We start from the raw sequence: 18365 nt of genomic DNA, 5'->3' as shown, positions 1-18365 counted from the left end.
TCCTGCCTCAGCCTCCTGAGCTGCTGGGATGACAGGTGTGCGCCACGGCGCCTGGCCAGGGACTTGCTTTTGATATAATGAAAAATCCACGACCACATTATCCAAGAAGGTCATCTATATTCTCTTCCTCTGGTGAGCATCAGTGGAGTAGCCATAAGTAGACAGGCAGCAGGGTGTTGTAGAAACAGCACGGGCTTTGGATGACGTTAGAGCAGGTCTGCAATCACATAAGAACTTTTCGTTGGTAGCCCTCTCTAAACACTGGCTGCTTACCAGCCTGGCCGTCTAGGCTCTAGAATGTCGTGGAAAAGCAGGACCCCAGGTGTCCTGGGGTGGATCACGCACTCACAGTAGACAGCCGCTGATGGTAGTGTCCCTGCTGCCTTTCTGCCGAGTAGGGTTTCCCCTTGGCATTTTATTTTATTTTATTAATCATAGGTGGACACAATATCTTTATTGTGTTTTATGTGGTGCTGAGGATCGAACCCAGTGCCTCACGCATGCCAGGCGAGCGCTCTACCACTGGGCCCCAGCCCAGCCCAGCATTTTATTTTGACAATGTTCAAACTTGCAAAACATTGAGACAGTAGTACATACCCTTGATCCAGGCTCCTCCCTTTAACATCTTGCCACCTGGAAGGTTTCTTTCCCGTGGAAGTTTACATTGGAACGTTTGGAAAATTAGTTGCACACGTCCTGACACTTGTAATATATCAGCCTCGGCATACACGTCCCTTACAGTGACAGAGCAAGAGTGTCCCACCTCAGTTGTCACAAACCTCTCCTTCACAAACCTCTCCTTGTAGCTACGTCTTTGTCTTTATTCCAACTCAGGTTCCAGTGGGTATAAGCCTTGTAGTTGGCTGTCAGAGCTCTTTATTTTTTCCAGTATTGGGAATTGAACCCTGGGGGCTCTTTACTCTGAACTTTTTAGTTTACTTTGAGACAGGGTCTCATTAAGCTGCTGAGGTTGGCCTCCAACTTGGGATCCTCCTGCCTCAGCCTCCTACGTCACCAGGATTACATGCCCCGCTGAGCCTGGCTGCTATTGTTATGTTTAAGTCTCTCTTAATCTAAACTGTACTCTACCCCCAACTCACCACACTTTTAAATAACTGTATTTTTATGTGGAGCTGAGGATGGAACCCAGGGCCTCACACGTGCAAAGCAAACGCTCCGCCACTGAGCCCCAGCTCCAGCCCCCATACATGGTGAGCTCTTGGTAGCAGGGTTTTGGTTTTTGGTACCAGGGATTGAACCCAGGGGTGCTTAACCCCTGAGCCCCAGCCCCAGCCCTTTTTATATTTTATTTAGAGACAGGGTCTCGCTGAGTTGCTTAGGGCCTCACTAAGTTGCTGAGGCTGGCCTCCAACTGGAGATCCTCCTGCCTCAGCCTCCCGAGCTGCTGGGATTCCAGGCACGTGACACAGGCCCCGGGGGGTGTCCTGGGTTCGCCTCGCTCTCTCTGAGGTTTAGTTTGTCATCTGAAGGTGAGACACCTGCTGCCGTGTGGGTTACATGAGATACACAGGTGTCGGAGACTGAGCAGGGTGGCGTGTGTTCTGGGGGCTCCTCCCCCACTCCCCCTCCTCTGCCTCCCACGCCCTGACTTGGTTTGGTGCAGCGTGTTTCGTGTCATTGATGTGAAACATCCTTGTCGACAGAGCTCAGCGAGCCTGGGCCGAGCCACGTGGGAGGCGGCTCAGCCTCGTCTGCGTCTGCGGTGCCTGTGGAGCCCGTGGAGATAGAGATCGAGACCCCGGAGCAGGCCAAGAGCAGAGAGAGGAGGTAAGGGCAGGCGCCCTGGGTCTGTCCCCACCAGGGCCGCAGGTCCACGAGGGAAACCTGGTGACAGGGACTGGGGAGCAGGGCTGGGGATGCACGTGGTCAGGAAGGTCAGGTGAGCAGGCCCGGGTTCCCTGGAGGACTTGAATGAGCACCCTGGTCAGAGGGAACCCCTGAGGCCCAGCAGGTGGATCTTGCGCCATCAGGTCTCATCTGCAGAGTGGGACTGCAGATGGGCCAGAGGCCCAGAGAGGTCAAGTAACATTCCCGGAGTCACTCAGCAGAGAGCTGAGGCCCAGGGTCTGAAGCCCTGTGCTCTGCTGGGCACTCCCACCTCCCCTGCCAGGGTGCCTGCTGCCTCTGATGGCTTGGGAAGAGGAGCCGTTGAGTGGTCAGCTGTCCCCTGACTTGAGCATCCCAGGTTCACGAAGACTCCTGGAGGTTTTGCACTAGAACAGCATCTCACAAACGACGGTCGGTCACACGATGGGATGTGACCTTGACTCAGGGTCCCTGCACTGGGGCGAGGCGTCAGATTAGGAACCTTAAAGGTCTGAGAAGTTGCAGAGCTAAAGACACAGAAATAAGTGCAACGCGGGCCCAGGGGTGGCCAATGCGGTGGGGCCTGGGTCTGACCGCTGACTGCAGCCCGCGGGGGGCTTTTAAGGTGGAGGAACCCCAGGGGTTCTGAATGAAGACCTTCCCGAGTACAACAGGAAGCAGGTGGCCAGGGCAGCCAGGTGGGGGCTGAGCAGGCTTCGCCCACCTCCTGGGGACCTAGGGCTGAGGGAGCCAAGGGCAGGGAGCCGCCACATACTGAGCGGTGGTCTTGAACCGGGGACTTCACCCAGGGTTCCTTGAGGAGCAACATCCCCGCCTTGAGGTGGTTCAGACAAACCCGGGACTCATTCACGCCCCCCCCCCCCAATGACTGTGCACTGACTTAAAATAAAGGTAGTGCTTGCTGTGGGCACAGTGGCTGGGGAGGCTGAGGCAGGAGGATCACGAGTTGAGGCCAGCCTCTACGAGTTAGGTGCTAAGCAACTCAGCGAAACCCTGACTCTAAATAAAATATAAAAAGGGCTGGGGACGGGGCTCAGGGGTTGAGCACCTGAGTTCAGTCCCAGTACCAAAAAGAGGTAGCGGTTGCTAGGAAGGAGTGAGTAGTTGTAAGGTTAGGGAAGACTTCCGGAGGGACTGTCCTAGCTCACGTGTGCAGGTGGGGAAGAGTGGAAAACCACGCAGGGAATACCTGGCCTGCAGCCTGCTAGAGTAGCGCACCCGTGGCACCAGCAAGGCTCAGGGTGGACGCGTCCTGGTGAGGGGCGGTGGCGTGGACGGGGAGTGGGGTCTGGTGACAGTGTCCTTCTCACACCTTCCGCTCTGTGTGGCAGGGAGAAGATAAAGATGGAGTTTGAGACGCACCTGCGGAGGATGATGAAGCGCTTCAGTAAAGAAGTCCACGAGAACACGCACAAGGTACGGAGGCTCCGCTCCCCGGGAGGGCCGTGCCTCCGCCAGCCGGGCTCCACATGGGGCCACCGTGGCACGATTAGCCCACTGAGCTTGGTTTCCTCATCTGAAGAGCGTGTGGGGGTCGGGGTGGGCAGGGGGGCTCCCTGGAGGGCGGTTATGAAGAGTGGGCCAATGTCACCTGTCAGATTGCTGCAGCACAGTTGCCTGGCAGACAGCAGGGGCTGAGCACCAGGTTCCTGCTTCCCATCTCTTCTCTAGTTTCAACCAATTCTTTTTCTTTTTTTTTTTTGGTACCAGGGATTGAACCCAGGACCACTTTACCCCTGAGCCCCATCCCCAGCCCTATTTCATATTTATTTACAGATAGGGTCTCCCTGAGTTGCTTAGGGCCTTGCTAAATTGCTGAGGCTGGGTTCAAGCTTGCGGTCCTCCTGCCTCAGCCTCCCCAGCTGCTGAGATGACAGGCATGTGCCACCGCTCCTGGCTTCAGCCATTTCTTAACCTTGATTCTGGTCTTAGTTATAGTGCAGTGGCTTTTGACTTTTGCTGGTAGTTACCGGAATATGTACACAGACCTGGCAAGGCCATCGGATGGCACTTTGGGCAGAGACTTCTATAGGTTAAGACATTCCTAACCCTAAAATTTAATATCTTAAATGCTTCAAAATTGGAAACTCTTTCAGTGAACATCATGTCAGTACTCAAAACGCTCAGGATTTCAGCTGGGTGTGGTGGCGCACGCCTGTCATCCCAGCGACTCCGGAGGCTGAGGCAGGAGGATCGCGAATTTAAAGTCAGCCTCAGCAAAAGCAAAGACCCTAAGCACCTCCGTGAGACCCTGTCTCTAAATAAAATACAAAATAGGGCTGGGGACGGGGCTCAGTGGTTAAGCACCCCTGGGTTCAAGCCCTGGTACCACAAGGAAAATAGCCTGAACTTGAGAGAGAGCAGATGTCTCTGCTAGAGGTTTACAGCCTTCCCCCCATGGCCTCCCCTCTCCTGCCTCCCTCTCTGCAGGTTCACCTGCTGTGCCTGCTGGCCAATGGCTTCTGTCGAAATAGCGTCTGCAGCCAGCCAGACCTGCTCGCCATTGGCCTCTCCATCATCCCCACTCGCTTTACCAAAGTGCCGCCTCGCGACGTGGACGTCAGCTTCCTTTCCAACCTGGTGAAGTGGTGAGGCGGTGCGCCTGTGCTCTGTAGCGGGGCAGACGGGGTTTGGGAGGCCGAGGCAGGAGGATCGCAAGTTGGAGGCCAGCCTCAGCAATTGAGCAAGGCCCTCAGCAACTCAGGGAGACCCTGACCCTAAATAAAATGCAGAAAAGGGGTTGAGGTTCTCCTGGGCTGAGGCTCGGGTCCTGTGAACCTTCCCTGAGGTGGCCGCGCCAGGAGTGGACCTGGTGGGGAAGATGGGGGACACAGGTGTGATCCTCACCCTGGAAGGGTTCCCAGGCTGGCGGAGAGGAGCACGCCAGGTCCTAGTGCGTGGGGACACTCTGGAGGGGTGTCGGGGACAGTGGCACCTGGAGCAGGGCGCTTACGTCAGGTGGGCGGTGTGGGAAGGCCACCCCAGGAAGTGACGTCAGAGTTGGCTCTTCAGCCACGGCGGCTTGGCTGGCTAACTGGGCCAGATGTGGCCCACGGTTCCTCCCCCTTTTGATTCTCCTGTCTATGAAACAACGGAATGTCCCCTCCGCTGACTCTGCCCGGGGACGCTGCCTCCTCTCCAGGTTCATTGGGACCTTCACGGTCAATCCGGACCTCTCCACCAACGAGCAAGATGGCCTGCAGACGACACTCGAGAGGAGGTTTGCCATCTACTCCGCACGAGATGATGAGGAGCTGGTCCATGTGAGTCCCTCCTGGTGGCACTGCTGTATGAGTACCACCATGATAATGAGTCTGCAGCTGGGCTCGGTGGCTCACGCCTGCCATCCCAGCGGTTTGGGAGGCTGAGGCAGGAGGATCACAAGTTGGAGACCAGCGTCAACAATAGCGAGGCCCTAAGCAACTCAGCAAGACTTTGTCCCTAAATAAAATACAAAAAAGGGCTGGGGAGGGGGCTCAGTGGTTAAGCTCCCCTGGGTTCAATCCCTGGTACCAAAAAGAAAAAAAGATCTTATCCCTGATCTTAACCCAGGTACTAAAATTCAGGAGCCTCAGTGTGTCGGCTTCTCTGTCGCTGTGACTGAAATACCTGACAGGAGCAGCTTCTCACTGTTGTAAACAAACAGCTAGCAACAGTGGATCGACTGCATCCCGAATTATCGTGTGAGGATGAATGTGTTCTCCTCTTTTCCTTGTAGATATTCCTGTTGATTCTCCGGGCTCTGCGGCTCCTGACCCGCCTGGTGCTCTCTCTCCAGCCAATTCCTCTGAAGTTATCTGTGGCAAAGGTGAGGTTCTGGGGCGTCCAGAGAAAGGGTCAGGCAACATGGAGGAGTGAGAAATCGTTAAGTTAAAAAAGACATCAGTCAGTATATATATGTGTGTGTATGTGGCTGTGTGTGTATTTATATATATCATTTATTTACATATTTATTTATTATTGATTTTTGGTACCAGGTATTGAACTTACTGGCACTTACCCCTGAGTCACATCCCCAGTCTTTTTTATTTTTCATTTTTTACTTATATTTTTGAGACAGGCTTAGGGCCTCACTAAGTTGCTGAGGCTGGCCTCTAACTTGTGATCCTCCTGCCTCAGCCTCCTGAACCTCTGGGATTACAGGTGTGGGCCACCACATCCAGCAACAATATTATATTTTTAAGAGCTGGGCACAGTGGTGCGAGCCTGTCATCCCAGAGGCTCAGGAGGCTGAGGCAGGAGGATCGCAAGTTCAAAGCCAGCCTCAGCAAAAGTTGAGGCCTTAAGTACCTCAGTGGGACCCTGTCTCTAAATAAAACACAAAAAAGGGCTGGGGAGGGGGCTGAGTGGTCAAGCACCTCTGTGTTCAATCTCTGTTATCCCCTGTCCCCTCAAAAACTTTTTAAGAGCTGGTGTTCTGGAGGCTGAGTCCTTTGGAGGCTGCCTAGCGTATAACCTGGGTTTGGAGGGAGAGTGGGCACATGAGGGGCATCTGGCACCTGGTGCCTGGTGTGCACAGAGTGCCCTGTGGAGGCCTGGTCTCTGGTGCTGTGGTTTCTGTTCCGTGAACCAGGTGGCGCCACACACATTCTGAGCAGCGGGTGGTGATGGCACACTTTCCTCTCTGTTTTGGGGGGTGGTGGTAGTTGGGAACCAGCCCAGGGCCTCACTCAGCGAAGTGAGAGCTCCAGCACTGAGCTGTGCCCCAGCCCAAGGACCTGTGGCTTCCTGTGCTGCAGGAAGGAGACTGAGGGCCGTTTCCCCGGACTGACAGGCTACAGGTGGATTTTAATAACCCCTGAATTTTTTTTTGGGGGGGGGGAGTACCAGGGATTGAATTTAGGGGCACTCAACCGCTGAGCTCCCTCCCCAGCCCTATTTTTTATTTTATTGAGAGACAGGGTCTCCCTGAGTTGCTTAGGGCCTCGCTTTTTGCTGAGGCTGGCCTCCAACTCTTGATCCTCCTGCCTCAGCCTCCTGAGCTGCAGGGATGGCAGGCGTGCGCCATTGCGCCCGACAATAATCTCTGAATTTCTAAAACCATCGTCCCTAGTGTGTTCTTGCAGGGCGCCTGTGTGCGAGGTGGGTATGATTCTTGCAGAGCAAACTGAGGTCAGGACGTGAAGTACGTTCCCCGGGTCACGTGACCTGCAGTTCAAACCCGGGGCCTCTGTTCCTGAGTCCCTGGCCCTTTTTCTGTCCACAGTCAGGGTGAAAAGGGATCGCAGGGTCTCCGTCTCAGGGGTACAGGTCTGAGCTGATGCTTCTGTGCAGCCCTAAAGCAGGGACCGTGTCTGATCCGGGACCTCTTGCTGCAGTGATGCTCGGGCAGCGCTTGGCCCTGTTTCAGGTCAGGATCTTCCTGAGATCATTAGTGAAAAAGCCAAAAGAGACCAGAGCTCCTTGTCGTACTCAGGGAAGGAGACTGTCCAAGGAGAGATCCGCAGAAGGTGCTGGAGACTCCCCAGAAGCCGGCAGCCAAGTCCCGGGAGACCCAAAGACACCCAAGACCAGCCCAAGAGCCGGACCAGAGGGAGCGTCTTCCAAGGGCCCCAGCCAGCGGGGGGCCAAGGCCAGGAAGACCAAGGCGGCCAGGCCCGGCAGGAAACAGGGCGACTCCTCCAGCGAGGAGGGCAGCCAAGGGCAGGGGCCCGGGAAAGCCCAGGGGCGGCCTCGGGGCCGGCAGCGACGGGTGACCTCCAGGGTGTCTTACAAAGAGGACAGCGGGAGTGGCCGGTCCAGCAGCAGCTCTGACTTCGAGCTCTCCAGCGGGGAGGCCCATGGTTCCTCCGGGGAGGACTCTGAACCCGGCCCTCGGAAGCGGAGGAAGGCCCCCGCCCCTCGGAAGACAAAGTCTGGGCCCAAGAGTGAGCACTGTAAGCGCCCGGCAGCGTCGTCGGTCTCCTCGAGCCGCAAGAGAGGCAAGAAGGCCACTAGCAAGGCCGATGAGGCTGCGGAGGCCGCAGGCAGGGGCCCACCCGGGGTGGACCAGTGGCTGGAGGTGTTCTGCGAGCGCGAGGCCCGGTGGGTGTGCGTGGACTGCGTGCACGGCGTGGTGGGCCAGCCCCTGGCCTGCTACAGGTTCGCCACCAGGCCCGTGACCTACATCGTGGGCATCGACAGCGACGGCTGGGTCCGGGACGTCACGCAGAGGTATGACCCCGCCTGGATGACGGCCACCCGCAAGTGCCGAGTGGATCCCGAGTGGTGGGCTGAGACCCTGAGGCCCTACCAGAGCCCGCAGCTGGAGAGGGACAAGAAGGAGGACTCGGAGGTAAGGCCTGCCGCCCGCCCCCTGCCCGCCTGCGGTCACTCACTGCTTTCTCCTTGTTTCAGTCGAGGGAATTGAACCCAGAAGCATCTCATCACTGAGCCCCGTCCCCAGCCCTCTTTTAGTTTTTATTTGGGGACAGGTTGCTAGGGCCTCACCGAGTTGCTGAGGCTGGCCTCCACCTTGCGATCCTCCTGCCTCAGCCTCTCGAAGGTGTAAGCCTCTGTGCCCAGCTAAGTCCATTTAAAGTAACTAGTGCCCAGTGCTGTGTTGGGTGTTGTTACTGTCATTGCTCATCCCATCAGATCCTGGAAAGCTGGGGTCGTCAGAGCCTTGACTGTGCCAGTAGAATGTGACAGAGCTGAGTGACTGACTGACTCGGGCTTTTTTTTTGGATATCTTTATTTGATTATCATTTTATTGTTATCTTTCTAGGTCTTTGAACCCAGGTCCGTGTCGCCTTGGAGCCTGGATACTTTTACTTTTTATTATTTACTTATTCTTTTTAGATCTGCATGACAGCAGAGTGTCCTGACGTCACACACACAGAGTGTGAATCTGTTCGTCCCACTGTCCTTCCCGTTCCCACCCTCCCTTCCCTCCCTTCCCCTGTGTCTGATCCAGTGACCTCTGTGCGTCCTTCCTCCCTCAATGTGAGTCCGCATCTGCACATCACAGAAAGCGTTTGGCCTTTGGTTTTTTGGGATTGGCTGATTTCACTCAGCACGATCGTCTCCAGCTCCATCCAGTCACCAGCAAAGGCCATAATTTCATTCTTCTTTATGGCTGGGTGATATTCCACTGTGTGTACATACCCCATTTTGTTTATGGAACCTGCTTACTTTTAAGTCAGTGTCCCATTGTACATATGCAGCTTTAAAGTGATTTAGGAACTAACGAAACAGGGCCCAGGGACAGAGGGAATGACTCATCCACACGGTTACCACTACCGCTAGCTCTTTCTTTTTTTTTTGTGTTCCTGGGTATTGGCCTTAGGGACACTTTACCATTGAGCTACAACCCCAGTGTCCCCTCCCTCTTTTTCTCATTCTGAGACAAGGTCTCCCAAAGTTGCTGAGGCTGGCCTTGAACTCCAGATCCTCCTGCCTCAGCCTCCTAAGTAGCTGGGAGTACAGGTCTGAGCTGTTGCGCCTGGGGGTCGCTCCTTTTCCCGTGGGCACAAACACATATACCGACGGCCCACACGTATACAGACGGCCCACATGTATACAGACGGCCCACACGTATACAGACGGCTCACTGTAGCAACACACGCATCTCCTGGAAAGGGCGGGGCTTGGGATGAGGCAGTGTCCCCTCAGTGTCTTGGGGAGGCCTGTTGGAAGCAGGGACTTCCCAGACGTAACGCAGTGTGTCCCTTGGTTCTAGAACCAGCTCTGACACCAGGAAGTGGGGCTGAGCTGCTCACCAGGGCCGAGGTTTGCTCCCGTGGCTGGGGCTCCGTGGGGCTGGAGTCCAGCAGCTGGTCTCTGGTGTCGTCCCTCCACGTGCAGCGTTTGCTCTGGGTTGGCCTGTTCAGCGCACACGCCTGGCCGACTGATCCGATGGGCCTTGGGAAGGGGTGCCAAGGAAAGCTTGAGAACTTTGTGAGCAGGGTACGGGTCACAGCAGTGAGTCTGCCCCCGAGAACCCAGAATCCTCAATTACGGTGGGAAGAGAGAAACTGCAGGAGCAGGAACAGCGGTGCCCGCCTGTCATCCCAGCAACTCGGGAGGCCGAGGCAGGAGGATTGAAAGTTGGAGGCCAGCCTCGACACCATGGCTCAAAATAAACACCGACAGGGGCTGGGGACGTGGCCCAGTGGTCAAGCACCCTTGGGTTCAATTCCCAGTACCAAAAAAAGAAAAATCAGAAAAGTTAGGAGCAGGATGTGAACCGTCATTTCCGTTTCCTGTGAGAGCAGAAGCAGAAGCAGAAGGCCTTCTTACTGAGGAAATGACTTCCTTCCTAAGATGCTCAGGAGGCAGGCCCCAGTCCCCTAGGGCTGGATAAGGGGCCTGAGGGTTGGGGGCAGGTCGGGGGAGTCACCACAAACCACGGGGGGATTGATTCCTCAGAGCTTTCCGTCACTCTGCAGCCTCCCCACGACCAGAGCTGCAGTGAGGCACGAGGAAGTCACCCGTGTCCCTCTGCTCCTTCCTGCAGACACACGTGACAGTGCACTGCATGCTGACCTGTCGCGCGCACGCGGGCTCCGGCTTGCTCTGGCTGGGATCCCCTGCTGTGGTTCACGTGGTTAGGGTCTCGCTGGTCGAGTGTCCCTGGTGCACATGGAGGTGACGTCCCATTGATTCTGCCGTCTTTCCTGCTGTTGGTAGTGTCCCTGGAACCCGCCACGTGTTGGCACAGCAGCAGTGTGAGGGGTCTCTGCTGCGGCCTCCCTGCCCCCTCGGCCTCCCCCGCCCCCTCGGCCTCACCGTTCTGTCTGGCCTCTGCAGTTCCAGGCCAAGCACCTGGGCCAGCCTCTGCCCACTGCCATCGGCACCTACAAGAACCACCCTCTGTACGCCCTGAAGCGGCACCTCCTCAAGTACGAGGCCATCTACCCCGAGTCGGCGGCCATCCTGGGCTACTGTCGTGGGGAAGCTGTCTACTCCAGGTGCGTGGGCGGCCTGGTGGCCTCCTGGGGCTCCTGGTGGTCCGGAACCCGCCACCCTCTCCCTGGGCCAGGGGCTGCTCAGATCGGCTCATCTCGCTGAGTGAAGGGCACTGAGGGGTGAGCTGTGGTTGTGTCTATGCCGTCAAGAAGAGAGCAGAGCTTGGGAGGAACCCCGGAGGGTTAACAGACCAGGGATGAAAGAGTTGGAAAATGAAAAACAGCTAGAGCCACTGAGGTGGGGCATGTCTGTCACCCTAGGACTCGGGAGGCTGAGGCAGGAGGATTACAAGGTCGAGGCTAGCCTCCACAACCTTGGAAGACCCTGTCTCAAAATGTCAAAACGGCTGGGAGGTAGCTTAGTGGTAGAGCACCCTTAGATTCAGGCCCCAGAACGGCCAAGAACAAAACTGTGAAATAAGGCAAACAGTTAAAATGGTATATTTTACATCACATGGTTTACTTCAGTACAAATGAAAGAAAGGAGTAATTTAAAAAATAATAAAGTATGACACATATACAAAATTAAAACTGAAGAAATATTAATAAACTTGGACATGATGAAAAAATAGAAGCAAGATTTTTGAGAAATAGCAAATGAAAAAAGTGATTATTTTTTAAAAAATTGCTTTAATGTAAGACCAAGAAAATAGGGTTGCCTTTACTTATTTGTTTTATAATGTACTTATTTTTGGTACCAGGGATTGAACCCAGGGGTGCTTAACCACAGAGCCCCATCCTCCGTCCTTTTTTATATTTTATTGGAGACAGGGTCTCACTGAGTTGCTCAGGGCCTTGCTAAGTTGCTGAGGCTGGCCTCCAACTTTCAATCCTCCTGCCTCAGCCTCCAGAGCTGCTGGGATGACAGGCGTGGGCCACTGCGTCCAGCTTCTTTCTTTTTTTTCAAAAAATATTGTTTTCACTTGTTGATGGACCCTGGTTTTATGGATTTATTTCTGTGTGGGGCTGAGGATGGGACCCAGTGCCTCACGTGCGAGGCGAGCGTCTACCCTGAGCCAGCACCCCAGCCCCATCTCCTCTTGGCAACCACAGAGGTCCAGCAGAACAGGGTTCCTCACCCCACACTGATCCCGAGGACACCGAGGCCCAGGCAGCTCAAGGGACCCGCCCAGTCCCAGCCAGGAGGTGGCACAGAGAGCTGCTCAGCCCAGAAGGCCCGAGATCTGCGCCAGGCGGACCCTGGCTCTGTGCTTACGGGATCTCTTTCCCAGCGGAGTTAGGGGTGTAGATCAAGAGGAGCTTGACACTGTCCCCTCAGGGGGGCTTGGCAGGGGCAGGAGTGGGCCTTCTGGGGACTGCGAGGCTGTGACGTGCTCTTAGCTCGGGGAGGAGACAGGAGCCGGGCCACGGCCTGTGCCCCAATCCCCGATGGCCCCTTTGCTGACTGGTTTCCCAGCCGTCTTTCGGGTTCACCGCCTCCGTTGCTGGACGCCAGGCACCTGACCCCGTGGTGTGAGCTGCAGAGGAGACCCTCGGGTGCCACCCGGTGGGGAGTGGTCACCTGCATGCAGTGTCCCTCCCTGTGCCCTGCAGGCTGCAGAAGGAGCGCTCGTCCCCGGCTCAGGACGGGCCACGGAGGCCAGCGCAGAGCCCCAGACAGACAGGCAGCCCCAGGGATGTCGGAACCAGGTCCCAGGGACAGGCTGGGGTGTGGCTCCCGCAGCTCCTCGGGTCCCTTAGGAGCAGAGCCCGGGGGTGCTGGTTCTGGGTCCCGTCCTCAGCACCACCTAGAAATAAGTCAGTGAAACCAGGGTCCACCAACAACTGGAAACAATATTTTTTTAAATAAAGAAAGAAGCTGGATGCAGGGGCGCACGCCTGCCACCCCAGCTCCTCAGGAGGCCGAGGCAGGAGGATTCCAAGTAGGAGGCCAGCCTCAGCAAGTCAGCAAGAGCCTGTCTCTAATGAAATATAAAAAGGGCTGGGGACAGGCTCTCCCACCTGCTGGGGCCAGAGGCGCTGGGTCCTGGGCTGGCCCGGTGGCCTGTGGCCCTGGCTTGACGTCTGCCCCCCTGTCGCCCTCTAGGGACTGTGTGCACACCCTGCACTCCAGGGACACGTGGCTGAAGCAGGCCCGGGTGGTGCGGCTGGGAGAAGTGCCTTACAAGGTGACAGCCCCGTGTCCCAGGGAAGGGGGCGGGGGTCGGGGCTGGGGCGCAGGGCAGGACTGTGGCAGGATCCAGGGGTCCCTGGGGAGCCACCTACCAGGGAGGAATGGGAAGAGCCTGGCCCAGGGCAGCTGAGCCCTGGGGAGCCCCGGGCCCTGCAGGTGGCCTGTTCCTGGGCCCTTGAGCCCCCACAGGCGTGCGCCCGAGTCCCTCTGACCCTGTGTCCAGCCTGCCAGGCCTCTGCGTGTGCCCCTCTGGGGGCTCACCCCGGTGCCATCTCACAGATGTGCAGACTGGGTCCCTCCAGGGGCAGGTGGCCGCCCCGGGCCTTAGCTTAGGAACATGGCAGAGCCCAGCAGGAACCCCTGGCCCAGCCTGTCATCGGCCTCTTCCTCTCCCACGGAGCTGTGGGGTGGGGGCAGCTCCCCGTGAGGGACGAGGCGCAGCGAGGTGTCACCCACACACAGACTTTTCTCAGGACACAGCGCAGTTAAGTGGCAGAGTGCGGCGACGGCCACAGAGAAGCAGGGACCTCTCTGCCAGCTCCCGGCAGTGGCCCTGGGGGCTGGGCGCTGGGTGGAGAGGGAGGGCTCAGGCGTTGGTGGCAGGGGGCTGCCAACAGCAGCCTTGGGCGCACGGTGCCGTCTGCCGGTCCTGAGGGGCCACGTCTTCCCTGGACCACGCCTGCTCAGTTTCTTTTTTCCGGAACAGTGCTGCCCAGCAGGGACAGAACGCAGCCCTCAGTTCATAGTTTTTATTACCTTCTAGAAATGGGTCAAACCCACAAGACAGGCGGGACTGGGACGCATCTTTTGTTTTGGGTACCTGGGACTAACTCAGGGGCCCTTGACCCCTGAGCCCCCTCCCCAGCCCTATTTTGCATTTTATTTAGAGTCAGGGTCTCCCTGAGTTGCTCAGGGCCTCCCTTTGGCTGAGGCTGGCTTTGAACTCATGATCCTCCTGCCTCAGCCTCCCGAGCTGCAGGGATGGCAGGTGCTCCCCCCTGAGCCTGGCTACATCCAGTACCTTCATCTTAGGTTTACGTGACAGTCCCTGGGCTTGGACAGTCACGGGTGTTTCATTATGTTGTGCGAGCGCAGCCCTAGGATGACCCCAGGTCTCTCAGATCCACGCTCTGTTCTGACCCCACCGTCCACATCCTGCCTTCCTGTTTCCCTCTCAGATGACAGCCATAATCCCTTCCCAGTCTGAACCCGGTGGCTGTGTCACAGTTGTGCGGATCTTTCCGAAACACGACACTGTGCTCCACCCCGCGTAGCCCACCCTCAACCCACCCAGCCTCCCCTTGCCTTTGATATAGAGGCCCATGCCTTCCTCATGGTGCACGAGGGCTGCTGTGGCACCTGCTGCCTCCCTGCTAGACTATGTCCAGAATTCCAGGTAGAGGGGTTCTCACACGTCTGTGCCCTTTGTGCCAGGTGCCCTTCTCCCCACCCTGTTCTGCTGAGCAACCCTGCACCTCTCGGGCCTCCAGAGGTGACCTGAGGTCATGTGGTGGCTGTCAATAGACAGGACAGTACCTGGGTGTGAGTTCTGGCTCGTCATGGTCATGGTCACCTTAGGCAGGTGACCTTACCTCTAGTCCAGGTTTTCCTGTGGTGGTCAAGGGCTGGATGGAGTGGGGGTGGCTGAAAGCACAGGCCCGGCCGTGACACGCTGCGTGACATCTGGCCTCGTGTCCCCCTGGGCTGCTCATCTGTGAAGTGGGGACAGCAGGGGGCCCCTCTCGTGGGCTTCTGACCAACATCTGAAGCCCCAGGAAGAGCGCCAGGTGCCCAGGGCCACTTCTCGCTGGTGGCACCTGGGGTCATGTTTGTCGCGAGGCTCCATCTGGGAGCCCGCGCCGTGACATGGCGTGTCTCTGGGCAGATGGTGAAGGGCTTCTCCAACCGCGCCCGCAAGGCCCGCCTGGCCGAGCCCCAGCTGCAGGACCACAATGACCTGGCCCTGTTCGGCCGCTGGCAGACGGAGGAGTACCAGCCCCCGGTGGCCGTGGACGGGAAGGTACGGGCAGCCTCGGGGCTGGGGGCCAGGTGGCTCTGTCCTGCCTCCGGCCTCATCCTGCTGTGCCCTCTCTGCAGGTGCCGCGGAATGAGTTTGGGAACGTGTACCTCTTCCTGCCCAGCATGATGCCCATCGGCTGCGTCCAGCTCAACCTGCCCAATCTGCACCGCGTGGCCCGCAAGCTGGACATCGACTGTGTCCAGGCCGTCACGGGCTTCGATTTCCACGGAGGCTACTCCCACCCTGTGTGCGTGGAGGGCCCTGATGACGGGCAGCGTGGCCCCTGGCGCGGGGAGGCCCGGCCTCTCCTGGGCAGGACTTGGCTCTGGATTGGAGGTCAGGCCTGTCCTGCCCCATCCTGGCAGCTGTCCAGGGACAGCAGAACCAGGGACATGAGCATCCTCATGATGCTAGGTCCCCAGGGGTCGTCACAAGCTGGTGCCCAAAGCCGGCCAGTGTCCTTGCTGGTCACTGAGCTGTGTCCCCTGTGGGGTTGGCCGGCAGCCGGGGGCCTCTCAGGCAGGGTCTGGGGACGAAGTGGTCCTGTCGGTTCCCAGAGCCTTCCTGCTGCCTGGTGCTGCAGGACCCTGAGTGCACAGAAGGGACCGTGTCCCCTGCGGAGGGGAGCAGGAGCGGAGGGCAGGCAGCAGACTCAGGAAGGTCACCCACATTGTGTCCCCACAGAACCGAGGGCTACATCGTCTGCGAGGAATTCAGAGACGTGCTCCTGACGGCCTGGGAGAACGAGCAGGCCCTCGTCGAGCAGAGGGAGAAGGAGGTGAGCCTGGGGCAGGGCCGGCCATGGGAGAGGGCGGGGCAGCCGTGCTCTGAATTCTGATAATAGTATTTTTGGGGGGTTCCAGGAATTGAACTCAGGGTCACTCAACCCCTGAGCCCCGTCCCCAGCCCTGTTTTGCATTTTATTTAGAGTCAGGGTCTCCCTGAGTTGCCCAGGGCCTCGCTTTTGCTGAGGCTGGCCTCCAACTTGCGATCCTCCTGCCTCAGCCTCCCGAGCCTCTGGGATGACAGGCGTGGGCCACCAGCTGAGGTTCCCTCTGTTTCTCTTTGACTTCATGGAAAGTGAGCTCTGGGGGAAAGAGCCTCCTGCCACCCACCCACAGCCACTGCCACTGTCCCTACCAACCTGTGCAGGCCCCAGGGACAGCCAGCCCTGCTGCCAACTCCAGCAGTCCCTGCCCTGAAAGGAGTGGCCAGGTCCAGGTCCCGACGACCTTATCCACAGAGACAGTAACAGTTCAGAGGCCCTTGTTCTTGGTGGCTTTGCAGAATGTCGTTCTCTTGGGTCAGACCAGGTTTTGTTATTTTTAACTTCTTTTTACTTGTTGCTGGACCTTTATTCTATTTACTTGTTCATACGCGGTGCTGAGAATCGCCCAGTGTCCCCTCGTGCCAGGGAGTGCGCACCGCTGAGCCCAGCCCCTGCCCCGGGTCAGACCAGGGTCTGGGAATGAGGCTGGGCACGGGGGAGGGCCTTCTGGTCTGCAGTGTCCCGGGCGCGTCCTCCCGGGTCTGCCCCAGACCTGTCCAAGGTGGTGCTGACCGTCCCTTCCTCTGCGGTCCCCTGTGCAGAAGAGGGAGAAGCGGGCGCTGGGGCACTGGAAGCTGCTGACCAAGGGCCTGCTCATCCGCGAGAGGCTGAAGCTGAGATACGGGGCCCAGGTCAGTGTGCGCCTGCGCCCAGGGAGCGGCTGGGGGGGGTTTCGAGAAGGTGCCCACGAGCACGGACACCCTGACGCCCAGCCTGTGCCTCGGGCCTGGCCTTACGTCTTGGGGTGTTGCTGGAGGGAGGCCCCTGCTGGCTCTGCAGCCGGGTGTCCCTGTCCTTGTGAGCAGCCGCCACAGGCGGGGTTGGCCAGGAGGCTGCGGGTTTCCTAGGGACGCGTCCCTCCCGGCACCTGCAGCCACCTGCACACCTCAGAACAACTGCCACGTGCCAGACAGGCCCTGGGTGCAGTGGGGGTGGACAGCCTTAGGTCCCCGTCAGGCCCGGGGGGTTCTGTGGTGGGTGGGATGGGTCCTGTGGGAGGCCCAGCGGAGGGAGCTCTGGGACCCTCCAGTCCCCACCCTGTCCCCACACCTATCGGCCCTTAGAAAACATTTCTGTCCTGTTCTGCACCCTCCCCTGTCGGGGGCCCGTGTCTGGCTGTGTCCCGATGGGGACCAGGCTGCCCGTGCGCAGCCCCCCTCCACCAGGGTCCCCAGCCTTCCTGGGGTGTCCCCTGTGGCCAGTCAGCACTGAGGAGGGTCCCCCACGTCTGTGCAGCTCAGAGACACAGGCACGTTTGTCCAAGTGGGGTGACAGAGTGGCCGGCAGTGGCCCTGGACGTGGCTGTGCTGTGGAGCACATCTGGTGTCCCCAGAGCGAGTCCCCCAGCACGTTCTCAGGGCCCCGCCCGCACCAGTCCCGAGCCAAGAGCCAGGTCCCTCCCCTGTGGCCCCTCTTCCTCCAGCCCAGGGCTCGGCCAGGCTGGAGCTGGGGCTGGTGGCTGAGAGCGTCGCTGTCCCCGCGGGCACCTCCTCATGGCTGGGTGCTGACCGTGGCCTGTGGCGCCCCTTGACTGTCCCCTGCAGAAGGAGGCGGTGGCTTCCCCCGCAGAGGCAGGAGGTGGCCTGTCATCCGATGAGGAGGAGGGGACCAGCTCTCAAGCTGAAGCCGCCCGGATCCTGGCTGCCTCCTGGCCCCAGAACCGGGGGGCTGAGGAGGAGGAGCAGAAGCCCAGGCGCCCCCAGACCAGGAGGGGCAGGAAGGCGGCCGCCGCCCACCTGTTCCCGTTTGAGAAGATGTGACGGAGGCCCGGCTCTGGGTCCCAGGGCCGTGTCCCCTCTGCGGAGGAGGCCCACAGAAGTCACGGGCCCCACAGGGCTGGGCCTCCGGAGTTCGTGGCCTGAACCCCGTCACACCCCCAGGTGGCTGTCACAGCTCTTTGGTGCCAACCCCACTCTGCGCTGTGGGACCTTCTCAGGAGACACCCCGAGCCCCACCTGTGCGTCCCACCTTGGGAAACGTGGCCTTGTTTTTAAATGCACAAACACTGGGGTCCCGGGCGGATGTGCCCTTAGGAACGCAGCCGCCCTTTCCCCCAGGTGTCCTCTGGGGGACTCTGTGCTGTCCCTCTGTCCCCCACTGAGGGGCCGCTCCCTGTGGGCCCCTCCCTCTCCCCGATCAGGCTGGCTCAGTGGAGAGCGAGAGCAAGGGACTGCAGGCCACCACCCATGATGGCATTTGGGGTCTATTGTTCTGAAGTCACATTTTCTGATGACGGGAGAGTTGAACAGAGCTCAGGTCAGGAAAGAAACGGAGACGCCAACGGAGGGTCAAGGGACCACACGTCAGCAGGCTGGCGCTCAGCTGGGCCCTCCCGCGGCTGGATAAATTGGTGAAGCTGCTTGCACTGAGGATGTTCAGGAGAAATCACTTTTATAAACATTTGAGAAAGAAATAAAGCATTTATCT

At 58.4% G+C, this 18365-nt stretch overlaps 1 protein-coding gene across 2 annotated transcripts in view; it reads left to right on the top strand.

The window, feature by feature from the left end:
- Positions 1 to 18365, top strand: part of Xpc (XPC complex subunit, DNA damage recognition and repair factor) — a 25461-nt gene extending 7096 nt beyond the window's left edge. For both annotated transcript variants that reach the window (XM_077106179.1, XM_077106178.1), the window contains exons 4-16: positions 1665 to 1788; positions 3180 to 3264; positions 4279 to 4436; positions 4991 to 5111; positions 5567 to 5656; positions 7265 to 8122; positions 10579 to 10739; positions 12784 to 12865; positions 14756 to 14890; positions 14968 to 15137; positions 15575 to 15668; positions 16481 to 16570; positions 17483 to 18365. In XM_077106179.1, the coding sequence (XP_076962294.1) occupies positions 3193 to 3264; positions 4279 to 4436; positions 4991 to 5111; positions 5567 to 5656; positions 7265 to 8122; positions 10579 to 10739; positions 12784 to 12865; positions 14756 to 14890; positions 14968 to 15137; positions 15575 to 15668; positions 16481 to 16570; positions 17483 to 17698 (2247 nt within the window). In that variant the 5' untranslated portion in view covers positions 1665 to 1788; positions 3180 to 3192 and the 3' untranslated portion in view covers positions 17699 to 18365. The remainder of the gene's footprint in view (positions 1 to 1664; positions 1789 to 3179; positions 3265 to 4278; positions 4437 to 4990; positions 5112 to 5566; positions 5657 to 7264; positions 8123 to 10578; positions 10740 to 12783; positions 12866 to 14755; positions 14891 to 14967; positions 15138 to 15574; positions 15669 to 16480; positions 16571 to 17482) is intronic.

Source organism: Callospermophilus lateralis, chromosome 20 (assembly GCF_048772815.1).
Source record: "Callospermophilus lateralis isolate mCalLat2 chromosome 20, mCalLat2.hap1, whole genome shotgun sequence".
NCBI lineage: Eukaryota > Metazoa > Chordata > Mammalia > Rodentia > Sciuridae > Callospermophilus > Callospermophilus lateralis.
Note: the sequence above shows the minus strand (reverse complement) of the source record. Positions and strands in the feature narration are given on the sequence as shown.